The sequence below is a fragment of the Abramis brama genome (assembly GCF_963993115.1).
Source record: "Abramis brama genome assembly, chromosome: 9".
Taxonomy (NCBI): domain Eukaryota; kingdom Metazoa; phylum Chordata; class Actinopteri; order Cypriniformes; family Leuciscidae; genus Abramis; species Abramis brama.
Genome location: NC_139971.1, coordinates 37,617,937 through 37,629,987, shown reverse-complemented (window position 1 = coordinate 37,629,987; position 12,051 = coordinate 37,617,937). Strand labels below are relative to the sequence as shown.

Here is a 12,051-nt window from a genome sequence, read left to right as displayed (position 1 = left end):
TTAATGAAAGAACATATTCATAACATATCTGTTGGATATGTTACAGGAACTTCAATGTATTTTTTATTGACATGTCGTTATTGGTTTCATTTCTTGAAGTTTGAAATAACACTGCGTTCTTTCCCTTTAAAGCATGAAGGTGTTTCTCTGAATCCATTTTTTTTGTTTTTTTTGTTTGGGTCATGTTTTATGTGAATGAAAGTATACAACATGTCTGTTTTCCCAGAATGTAGGACTTGATGAACACAAACTGAGGATCTCACTGGTCTTCTACTTTTACGTAACGGCCCGGCTCAAACACCAAACGTTGTGGAAGCGGAGTCTTTCCAAAGTCCCTCTAAGTCCGTGTCATTCCTGTTCCTGCCCATAGCCTCATGTACATTATGGAAGTATTTTTTGTCACTTTTGCGCTTTGACATTTCTCTTGTGGAGACTGCTGATCTGTTATTTATGTCACTACAGTGTTAGTTCCTCTAATCCTTGATCCTGATTTGTTATCTGGCTGGAAAACTGATAGATAAACAAATGCCAAAATAGCATTGCTCTTTATATTGTTAACAGTTTGTTTCATCCTTTCATGGGGCAACTTCATGTATTGATGTAGATGCCTTAAATAAACTGGACCACATTAACTTAATTCTATGGACATGTCTTCTGAATTTCACTGCTTTGTGTGTATAGCACAGTGTTGCTATTGTTAACTAAAACTATACAAATATTTTTGTTTATTGAAATAAAGCTGAAATAAAATATATAAATACTGGATGAAAAACTAAAATTGTCTTGGCAGCTAAATGAAATAAAATGTTTAAGTTGAAACACTAAAACTGAAAATATAAAAATAAAAGTGAATTCAAAATATTAAACACTATAGAAGTATATAAATAATACTATAATAACATTAGTTTACCTGATATTACTGGGTAATTAAACCCTGTAAATACTGTTGTTTCACATTTAATAGCAGTCAAAAGATCTCTTATTTTGAAGGGACAAAAAATTGCAATTACCCTATCTACGAGTCCAACCAAACTTTTAAATCAAAAGTTGGTTTAACTAATGCTGTTGTCCACCGACTTTTTCATTTCCAGTTGTGAATATGGATGGGTAAGGCATTTAATATGGCATGAAATGGATTTTTCCCCCCACTTTTTTTTTCAGCATCATAACTTGATCTTCCACTAACTTTTCTCTGGTGACCTACGCTGGGTTCTCCAATCATTTTGTCTGCTTAAATCCCACCCACTTCTTACAGTTGACTGCAAGATTGGGGAGATGGTCCTCACTGCAGAACACGAAATCCAGGGGGAGCAGTTGGATCCAGATCCAACTCCTCCCACCTTACATATACCTACCCATCTCCACCCCCTGATCCCTAAACCCACCCCTAAACCTACCAATCTCCACCCCTTATATCTGGATCCAACTCCGCCCCCTGGATCTTGTGTACTGCAGTGAGGTGCTACTGAGATTGGGGGCCGTTTACACAACGTTGACTAAAAACTAAAAACGTATGCATTTTGATGGTCCTCACTGCAGAACACGAAATCCACCTTACATATACCTACCCATCTCCACCCCCTGATCCCTAAACCCACCCCTAAACCTACCAATCTCCACCCCTTAGATCTGGATCCAACTCCGCCCCCTGGATCTCGTGTACTGCAGTGAGGTGCTACTGTGCATTTTGGGGACCTGAAAATGCAAACTTTTGAAAATATTTTTTAAAATACAAGTTTTTGAAAATGATACATAAAATGAAAATGATCATCTCTGAGTAAACTACAAAAACGCAAATTTGTGAATTTGTGTATTCAGTCTATGGGCGCGTAGTTTTTCTGAGAGGCATCCAGCTGCAGCCCCGCAGACTCACTTCTCGCTAGACACCTGTGGCTGGACACCAGTGGATGGACAGCAGACGTCATTTCCGTATCGTCATTCACTTTCAAATTGACGTCATTTCCGTATGGCGTTCACTTTTCAAATTTGACGCGCCATGCAGATGTCAGCGGTAAGAAAAAAATAATAAACTGTCGATGATTTATAGGTCATGTCAGAATTCAAATGCACAAACTAGCTAGTTAAAAAAAAATGTTCGTCTTGTTTTCAAGGTACTGTGTCGTGTTTTTAAAGGTATTATTGAACTCTGGTGTGCCTCAATTCTAGAGTTAGGTTGCTATAGATTTTCCAATTAAATCGTTCTTTGAGTGGTATAATTTAATACTGTAAATACGTTTTTTTTTTTTTCACTTGGATGTGTGAAGATTGTACCCAGTTAATGAGATCTCATAGAACAGTCTTGGCAGAGAATAGTCTAAAATGCTAGGTTGTCTATATGCACACGAGAGTTTGCTAGCTAGCTATGTTTTTTTTGTTTTTTGTTGAAGTAACGTTAGTACTTTTCCCTATGCACGTGTAAATGCCTAATTTCTAATAAATATTGCAAAACCATGAAGTGTTAATTTGATCTGGATTGTTTGGTAAATTGTCTGATCATGTGAATCTACGTATATTTTAAAAACAGAAGTGGTTACATTTACAAAAAAAAAAAATAAGAATTGAATATCCAAATGGGCAAGGCAAAAAACTGTGGTCAATTAACATGTACAAGTCTGTTGTATTGACAAAACGTTATAGTCCATTGATCTAGGCTGAATTTAAGTCACAAAAAATAGTGATATGATCTGAACAATATATATTTTCAAGGTGGTTCTTGTGAATGCAGTTTGCATGAATAATTGATGTTATAATATTAAGTATATTGAGAATTGTTTTATGTAAAGAGATATGATAAAGATCATATTTCAATTAGCACACAGCTTTTATATTATATATTTTAAGTCATAAAAGTAAAATGACAATACGGAAAAGACGTGTGCAATTAAGCCTGCAAAGAATGCTGTCTATCCACTGGTGAAAACAGAAAATAAATATGCTGTCTATCCATAGGTGAAAATATAAAATAAATATATGTCTATCCAGAGGTGAAAATATAAAATAAATATATGTCTATCCAGAGGTGAAAATATAAAATAAATATACTGTCCATCCAGAGGTGAAAATATAAAATAAATATACTGTCCATCCAGAGGTGAAAATATAAAATAAATATACTGTCCATCCAGAGGTGAAAATATAAAATAAATATTCTGTCCATCCAGAGGTGAAAATATAAAATAAATATTCTGTCCATCCAGAGGTGAAAACTAAATATGCTGTCTATCCAGAGGTGAAAATATAAAATAAATATTCTGTCCATCCAGAGGTGAGAACTAAATATGCTGTCCATCCAGAGGTGAAAATATAAAATAAATATTCTGTCCATCCAGAGGTGAGAACTAAATATGCTGTCCATCCAGAGGTGAAAATATAAAATAAATATTCTGTCCATCCAGAGGTGAGAACTAAATATGCTGTCCATCCAGAGGTGAAAATATAAAATAAATATTCTGTCCATCCAGAGGTGAGAACTAAATATGCTGTCCATCCAGAGGTGAAAATATAAAATAAATATTCTGTCCATCCAGAGGTGAGAACTAAATATGCTGTCCATCCAGAGGTGAAAATATAAAATAAATATTCTGTCCATCCAGAGGTGAGAACTAAATATGCTGTCCATCCAGAGGTGAAAATATAAAATAAATATTCTGTCCATCCAGAGGTGAGAACTAAATATGCTGTCCATCCAGAGGTGAAAATATAAAATAAATATTCTGTCCATCCAGAGGTGAGAACTAAATATTCTGTCCATCCAGAGGTGAAAATATAAAATAAATATGCTGTCCATCCAGAGGTGAAAATATAAAATAAATATACTGTCCATCCAGAGGTGAAAATATAAAATAAATATTCTGTCCATCCAGAGGTGAGAGCTAAATATGCTGTCCATCCAGAGGTGAAAATATAAAATAAATATTCTGTCCATCCAGAGGTGAGAACTAAATATGCTGTCTATCCAGAGGTGAAAATATAAAATAAATATTCTGTCCATCCAGAGGTGAGAAATAAATATTCTGTCCATCCAGAGGTGAGAAATAAATATTCTGTCCATCCAGAGGTGAGAGCTAAATATGCTGTCTATCCAGAGGTGAAAATATAAAATAAATATGCTGTCCATCCAGAGGTGAAAATATAAAATAAATATTCTGTCCATCCAGAGGTGAGAAATAAATATTCTGTCCATCCAGAGGTGAGAGCTAAATATGCTGTCTATCCAGAGGTGAAAATATAAAATAAATATGCTGTCCATCCAGAGGTGAAAATATAAAATAAATATTCTGTCCATCCAGAGGTGAGAAATAAATATTCTGTCCATCCAGAGGTGAGAAATAAATATTCTGTCCATCCAGAGGTGAGAGCTAAATATGCTGTCTATCCAGAGGTGAAAATATAAAATAAATATGCTGTCCATCCAGAGGTGAAAATATAAAATAAATATTCTGTCCATCCAGAGGTGAGAAATAAATATTCTGTCCATCCAGAGGTGAGAGCTAAATATGCTGTCTATCCAGAGGTGAAAATATAAAATAAATATGCTGTCCATCCAGAGGTGAAAATATAAAATAAATATTCTGTCCATCCAGAGGTGAGAAATAAATATTCTGTCCATCCAGAGGTGAGAGCTAAATATGCTGTCTATCCAGAGGTGAAAATATAAAATAAATATGCTGTCCATCCAGAGGTGAAAATATAAAATAAATATTCTGTCCATCCAGAGGTGAGAAATAAATATTCTGTCCATCCAGAGGTGAGAGCTAAATATGCTGTCTATCCAGAGGTGAAAATATAAAATAAATATGCTGTCCATCCAGAGGTGAAAATATAAAATAAATATTCTGTCCATCCAGAGGTGAGAAATAAATATTCTGTCCATCCAGAGGTGAGAGCTAAATATGCTGTCTATCCAGAGGTGAAAATATAAAATAAATATGCTGTCCATCCAGAGGTGAAAATATAAAATAAATATTCTGTCCATCCAGAGGTGAGAAATAAATATTCTGTCCATCCAGAGGTGAGAAATAAATATTCTGTCCATCCAGAGGTGAGAGCTAAATATGCTGTCTATCCAGAGGTGAAAATATAAAATAAATATTGTCCATCCAGAGGTGAAAATATAAAATAAATATTCTGTCCATCCAGAGGTGAGAACTAAATATGCTGTCTATCCAGAGGTGAAAATATAAAATAAATATATGTCAATCAAGCGGTGAAACCGGAAATTAGCGGCGAAACCGGAAATGACGGAGAAAATGGAAATGACGTAGGCTGTCTATCCACTGGTGTCCAGCCAGTGGTGTCTAGCCAGAGGTGAGTCTTCGGGGCTGCAGCTGGATGCTATTGGTTTTTCTTTACAAAGTTACATCGCCAACTACTGGCCTGACAGCAGAATACAGCATTTTTAGTCATTTTCGTGGATCCGTGTGAAAAGGGATTGTTTTGACAAAGGAAAACGTGAAGGAAATCCTTTTCCGTTTTTAGTATATTTTTGTCATGTAAACGAACCCTCAAATTTAGCCAATCTTCCTCAATCCAATACACAAATGATGGATTGAGCAAAGTCCCCGCCTTACATTTTTTCATTGCTTCACTCGAATGCATGTCAAAATACGAAAGATCTCATGCTACTTCTGATACGTTGCGACTTTAAATCTAGTGAAGATTTCAACAAAGTTTAAAACTAAATCACTACAAATTAATGTAGATATTTAAATATTCTGTATCCATAAGAGATGTTTTGTGCCCATAAGAATTTTGTTTTTACTCCTTACTATTGTGTCTAATGTGGGAGTAAAACTGCTGCGATATTCTTTTGGCAGACGGGAGAAAACATGCACCAAAACCTTTTTAACAGTGAATAAAAATTCCTTTATTAAAGTTCACAGTTTGTTCTTAGAGCAGTTTGTGCTGACAACCAATTATGCAGAATCAGAACGTAATAAAAGTCATGATAATCCAAAATTGGAAATAACAACTATAACAAAACCCTGTCTGACATCTTAAATAAAATGTAAACAAGTCTAGGATCTGTCAGGATGAGGTAGAATAGATCTAATTTCACAGATGGTTCTCCACATAAAAGAGACTAAATGTTAAGCACTTTAAAAAAAAAAAAAACCTGTGCATCTGCCACCATAGAGAGCAGCTTTTGCCTGGAAAATAAATGTCACAAGCTCCAAACATCATCTCAATATGATTAGTACCAAAGTGATATAATCTCTATTAAAAGTAGCCTACTAAACGGTGCTTAATATACAGATGTATTATTTCACTAGGGCTGCCATGATAACACAACAACAGATACGGCAAGGCACTCTATTTAATGAAAGTGTACACAGCATGTGGTCAAACACACACTGTGAAATCTCATCTAAATGATGCTATTTTTATTATTATTTTTTTGCAGGTGCACTGCTGCATTATGGGTATGTTCTATTTTCCTATCTCCCTTATACAACGATTATGTTGATCCCTTCACAAAAGCTTAATGGAAGTCTAATTTAACACTAGAATGTAATCAAAACATTTGTTAGGAAAGCATCCATATTCAAGACGTTCTGGATGTTACTCTAAAGCATTTTCCTCATTCCCTAAATCATGGCTTGATTCTGAGGTTGGGCTTCAAGACCGATAGTATGCCTAACAGAGAGGAAACCAGCCCACAGAAGCCCACCACCCCTGCATTTGTCTGGTAAACACCCAGTTTGTCAAGTGGAATGAAAAGATCACACACATTTTTAAGTGTATCGAGAGCCACAGATGGCTGCCCTCTGAGGCTCTCGAGGAGAAGGAAGACGAACGCATCAAGCTGAGGCACTATGACACAAGCCACATCCGGGCTTTCATTGAGGTGCTGGTCCACTTTTTGCTGGTAGCGTCTGTCCCGAGACTTCTGCGCCATAAGCTGGACGATCACGTAGACGTCTCTGGTTAGATTCATGACCAAGGACAGGAAGTAGAAGCGAGTGGAGTTCAAGCTCCAGCGCTCCTTGTCGATATCTTGTATTAGCCCGATACTTCTGGCCCAGAGTATGTTGTCACAGATGAAGTACAAGGCACGGCTGAGGTTGGAGAAAGTCAGGCAAAAGCGCAGCACAGGGTCAGAAATATGAAGAGTGCTCTTGGCCGCATTGACAGAGTTCACCGTGTTCCCAAGCCTGAACACTGAAAAAGAGCAAAACAGGCCCATTATGGATGATATTCTTCTCATTTCTCATTTGGGGGAGAGTCAGAATGTCAAGTTTAACTGCATGAGAAGGAACTTCATATTTAACAAGCAAGTCACGGAGATTGTTTTGACATTTAAAAAACAATTTCTTGGAAACGGAACTTCTTTAAAAATACCTGATAATTTAGGATCACTAGAAGTAATATGCCATAAAAAACCTGACAATTTAGGCCGTGTGTCCACCAAAGCGTTTTTAGCCAGCTGAAAACGCTAGACGCTCTGCTGAAAACGCCTAGCTGTGGGTGCTTGAGAGGTGCTGTGGGTGCTTTTTTTCAGTTGAGACGCTTCGTTGCTATGATACAGAATATCCGCAGCACCGTTTACTTGTACGCAGATAATTTGTTTCATACTAAAAATGTATTTTTCATCCATTTTGTTCGGTTAGCTCTGCTGGTTGATGTCATTGTACAGAAAGAATCTGTGACAGTTGGTCGGTGTGGTATTTGTCCCACCCCTCCTCAAACGTGATTGGTCGGTTGGGTAAAAAGTGACAGTGATGAGCGCAGCGTTTTACGCAAAGTTGAACATTCTTCAACTCTCGGCGACCTGTAAAAAACGCAGAGCGCTCGGCGCTTCAGCGTGAAAAAAACGCTCAGCGCCTCGCTACGCTCATGGCGTTTTAAAAACGCGGCGCTCCCATTTAAAACAATTGAAAAAACACGCCAGCCGCGTGAAAAAAACGCTTTGGTGGACACACGGCCTTAGGATCACTATAAGTAATATGCAAATGCCTATTTAAACGTACAATATGTAATTTTTTTCGCCGCTAAGGGTCGCTAACCTCTTACAATAACAAAGGCGTAGTTTGATGACGCAACATTTGCTAAGAATTATGGATCTTGTCGTCAACGTCAAGCCGACCGATCTAATAATGTTTATGGATGAGTAAATACATTGATGTTTTTATCATGACTGTGATATAAAGCAGTTCGGGATTGCTAAGAGACAGCTATCAGCTCCACACGTGACGCGAGTCCCGCGGATATAAAAGGAATATGGACATTTCATTCTACCGAACTACACGCAAGTGCAGAATTACAACTCACAGGTCAGTTTATTAGACAAATTAAACTTGTGAGGTAACGCAGCGCTGTTTCACCTGGTCTAACATTACACTATCACACTAAACTGCATTTGAATGTGTTGAAATTTATGTGTTAGTTTGTCTGTATGAGACTAGCAGTAAGCTAGATCAACATTAGAATAACATACAGATCATATTCTGACATTTTATCATTGTTGAACTATATAACATTGATTAGTTTTATGTAAATGTGCTCACCTGTTTAATAAAGTACATGTAGGAGCGGTCGAAGTCTCGGACGTGGAGCTCTCGTTTATATACTGTCTATGGGAGCTCTAGGCATCTCGAAAACACCGCGCTGATATTGATTCTCGTTTTAGTTCTCCTTTTTTATCCAAAGTCTGCTTGCCATGGTCCATAATGTTTGAACGAAACAACAACAGCGTGCAGATAGACATTACGAACTACACAGTTGTCCACATCTGTCGCCTTGGTTACTATCAGAGGGCTCTGGTTACTATGGCAGTACGAGCGGAAACCAGGGAGAACGCGGATATGACGCCATTGACGGCGACAAAACGGAAATAAAGAAACGGTCCGTGTCTTCGAATTAAATTACAAATTTCTCCTGGTTTGAAAGTTGTTGGAAACAGTCGGGATAATGTAAGTACACAACTAAAAAAATATATATAACATAAATATAGTGATTTTTGCTATTTTTAAAGCAAAAAAACTACATATTGTACCTTTAAAGCTTTACGGAATTCCGCACCTAATGCTGAAAACTTGACAGTGCAAATGGAGTGCTATATTTAACAATATCTTTTGCATTTCTAATCCAAATAACGCCAAACTTGGCACTGCACTTACTCGTGCCCGTAGCAAGACACGTAGCAAGTGTTGGAAGTGTTGCTTTTTATTACCTTTAGCTCGTAAGCACTGTATCTGAGGTATATCATCAAATTTCTTTTTAGCATTTTCGATCCATTCTTTACAGTAACCCTAAACAAGAAAATATGTTGGGCGGGACTTGATTTTATCCATCGCGAACTGATTGGATGGTTGTGGTTTGCTATTGCTGTGATCTCATGTGATTGACAGGTTGCCCCGCCCTCGCGCCAGTAAACGTCATCAGAGAAGAGAGGAGGTTTCAATGAGAGAGGGATTTTGATTGAAGATTACAATGCCACATGAATTTAAATATATGTGTACAGATAAATCATTTATAATGAATACTGCAATATTCCATGAAAATATAAGAATATATAGTTTATTTTGATTTCAAGGTGACTTTAAGTAGAATAAATATTATTAAAATGTAAAGTTAGTTTACTAGAGAGATAAAAAATGTAACTGGCATACATAGTGTCTCATAAATAGTAGTAACTAATAAATAAGTACTAGTTAAGCTGGAATACAAACTAGTAACTACTGAGAAAGAAAGAAAAGAACTTTTGTTTTGTGTGTGATTGTTTTGTGTTATGTAACAGTAAATGTTCATTCTTACGCTTCCGCCCCGAACTCATATTAGACTCCAGAAACTGCAGCTTTTTCACCAGCTCTTTTCTCTTCGCTTCATTTCTCAGAAGGTATTTCGCCAAAGCGCATGCATATTGGGTTGCTCTAAAGCAAACGAACAAATCAAATGTTCAGACATAGTCTAGCTCATCTTTTATAGGAAATCATTTCAGTTCAATGTTGTTTTGAGGGATGACAAGCTTTGATAAGAGGCACTGACCTGAATATGCGGTCCCTTCCTTGACTTTGGTTAGTGAAGCTAATGAAAGTTTCCATGTGTGCAACAGCAGCTAGTGTGCAACAAAATTCTTTTAGGATTCTTTGAGGAGTAATTTAAATGACTAAAAAGTCGAAAAGCAGTGCATACTCAAAGTTAAAGATCCGTGTTGGTGTTGTTGTCACTGTATGTCCTGTCAAAACCACACGATCCCTGCGCATAGATCCTGCGTGGTTGTGGGAACTGAGGTGAAAGTTCATGCAACATACAAAACACACGCTGAACCAAAGAACAAACTTCAGATCGATTTAGTAAATCATTATTGTGTCGCGCTTATAAAAATGAATACAGCTTCTGGCTGACTATTTATAGGAGAGTTAAAAATTAATGACATTACAAAAATTTATGACGGACAGAGTTTTTTCTTTTTCTTTTTTGGCGATAGGAAGTCCGATTCATTTTCCGGAATCGGTTCTTTCAAACAGTTACGAACAAATGTTACGTCATTACGTAATTGCGTCATCACACGGTCCCTGTCATCCCAGTCTGATTTTAATCAAAAATTATATTATTATTATATTGAATATTACTATTATTCTAGTAATAATAGGCCATATGTAGACAGTGTTTTTATTGTAATTGAATGCATCACAGTTTTGTTTGTTGCAATTATAATTCAGTCGTAAACATATTTCCTTTACTTCTTATTTGTAACATGTCTTCTTCTCGCCCCAAAAGTAAAATCCTCCTCCGTGATCTGTCGTGAATGAATCGTTTACACTGCCTTTGTGAAGCAGTTCACCAGTTTCATTGAAAGATCCGACTCAAAAGAGCGATTCTTTCACGTTCACTGTAGGGTTGTTTGGTTTAGTTTATATCACCAACACACGAATTAATTTTAAGATGAATATTCGAAGTTATGTTACAATTGTAACGAACATCATTAATGCTGTTGTTTTTGTAATTTTAGAAAGTTTTTATGTTAATTGTCGTCAAGCTCAAGTTTTAAATCGGATGTTTTTGGATGATGGATCAGTCACAGTGTGTACTTCCGCATTTAACTGACCAATGACTGGCTCAGGATTAGAGAACGGAAATACCTGGATTAGAACCGCAGGTTAGTTCCAGTTCCTTATGCCACTGCTGTTACATTTTAAATTCAGTCTTTCTTGACGTATACGTAGTTTTTTTGGTCCTTAAAAATCTGGAAGACGTGATAATATGTGACCCTGGACCACAAAACCAGTCACATATGGGTTAATTTTTTTTTAAATTGAGATGTATCATATGAAAACTGAATAAATACGCTTTCCATTGATGTATGGTTTGTTAGGATAGGACAATATTTTGCCGAGATACAACTATTTGAAAATCTGGAATCTGAGGGTGCAAAAAAATCGAAACATTGAGAAAATCGCCTTTAAAGTTGTCCATTTATGTTGGCGATTGTGCTGCATTCACTCACAAAAATAAATGTTTTATATATTTACGGTAGGAAATTTACTAAATATCCTCATGGAACATGATCTTTACTTAATGTCCTAATGATTTTTGGCATAAAAGAAAAATATAATTTTGACCCATACAATGTATTGTTGGCTATTGCCACAAATATACCCGTGCGACTTGTGACTGGTTTTGTGATCCAGGGTCACATATATGCATTTGTCTCATAACAATATAAAAACAATTTATGTATTTTGCATCTACTTTCATATAATGATCATTATTTATGTTGTTATAGGCAAGTCAATTGAATTATTTCAAGCATTCTTATTTATTTCAGAGTAGGACTCAAGCATGTTGATCAAGTTGTGTGAGTATGTGCAGTTTAAAGTAGGTGTCTGAATTGTGAAAGTGTGTTTACATTGGATTCACTTTGGAGTTTAGTGGTAACAGATATTGATCATAATACGTCTAAAGCACTAAATTCTAAATCATTTACTGCGGGACTGTAAAATCTTTTTAGCAACTGTTTATTAAATGGTTGTGTGTGTCACATTGTGTCACTACAATGCAATAGGGAATTATTTACATAAAACACATTGTAAATGCAGGGCCTTGACA

At 36.3% G+C, this 12,051-nt stretch overlaps 1 protein-coding gene across 2 annotated transcripts; it reads right to left on the bottom strand.

Annotated features, from left to right (window-relative positions):
* Window positions 1-5,841: 5,841 nt before the first annotated feature.
* Window positions 5,842-10,443, bottom strand: pex11a (peroxisomal biogenesis factor 11 alpha). 2 transcript variants are annotated; one of them, XM_084124562.1, is made up of 4 exons: window positions 10,135-10,243; window positions 9,988-10,057; window positions 9,757-9,872; window positions 5,842-7,161 (listed from the first exon to the last, which is right to left on the bottom strand). In XM_084124562.1, exons 2-4 carry the CDS (start codon window positions 10,041-10,043, stop codon window positions 6,593-6,595), a joined length of 741 nt encoding a protein of 246 aa, XP_083980688.1. In that variant the 5' UTR covers window positions 10,044-10,057; window positions 10,135-10,243; the 3' UTR covers window positions 5,842-6,592. The 2 variants fall into 2 exon arrangements, with proteins under 2 accessions (XP_083980688.1, XP_083980687.1); XM_084124561.1 differs by having other exon boundaries at window positions 9,988-10,443.
* Window positions 10,444-12,051: the final 1,608 nt, after the last annotated feature.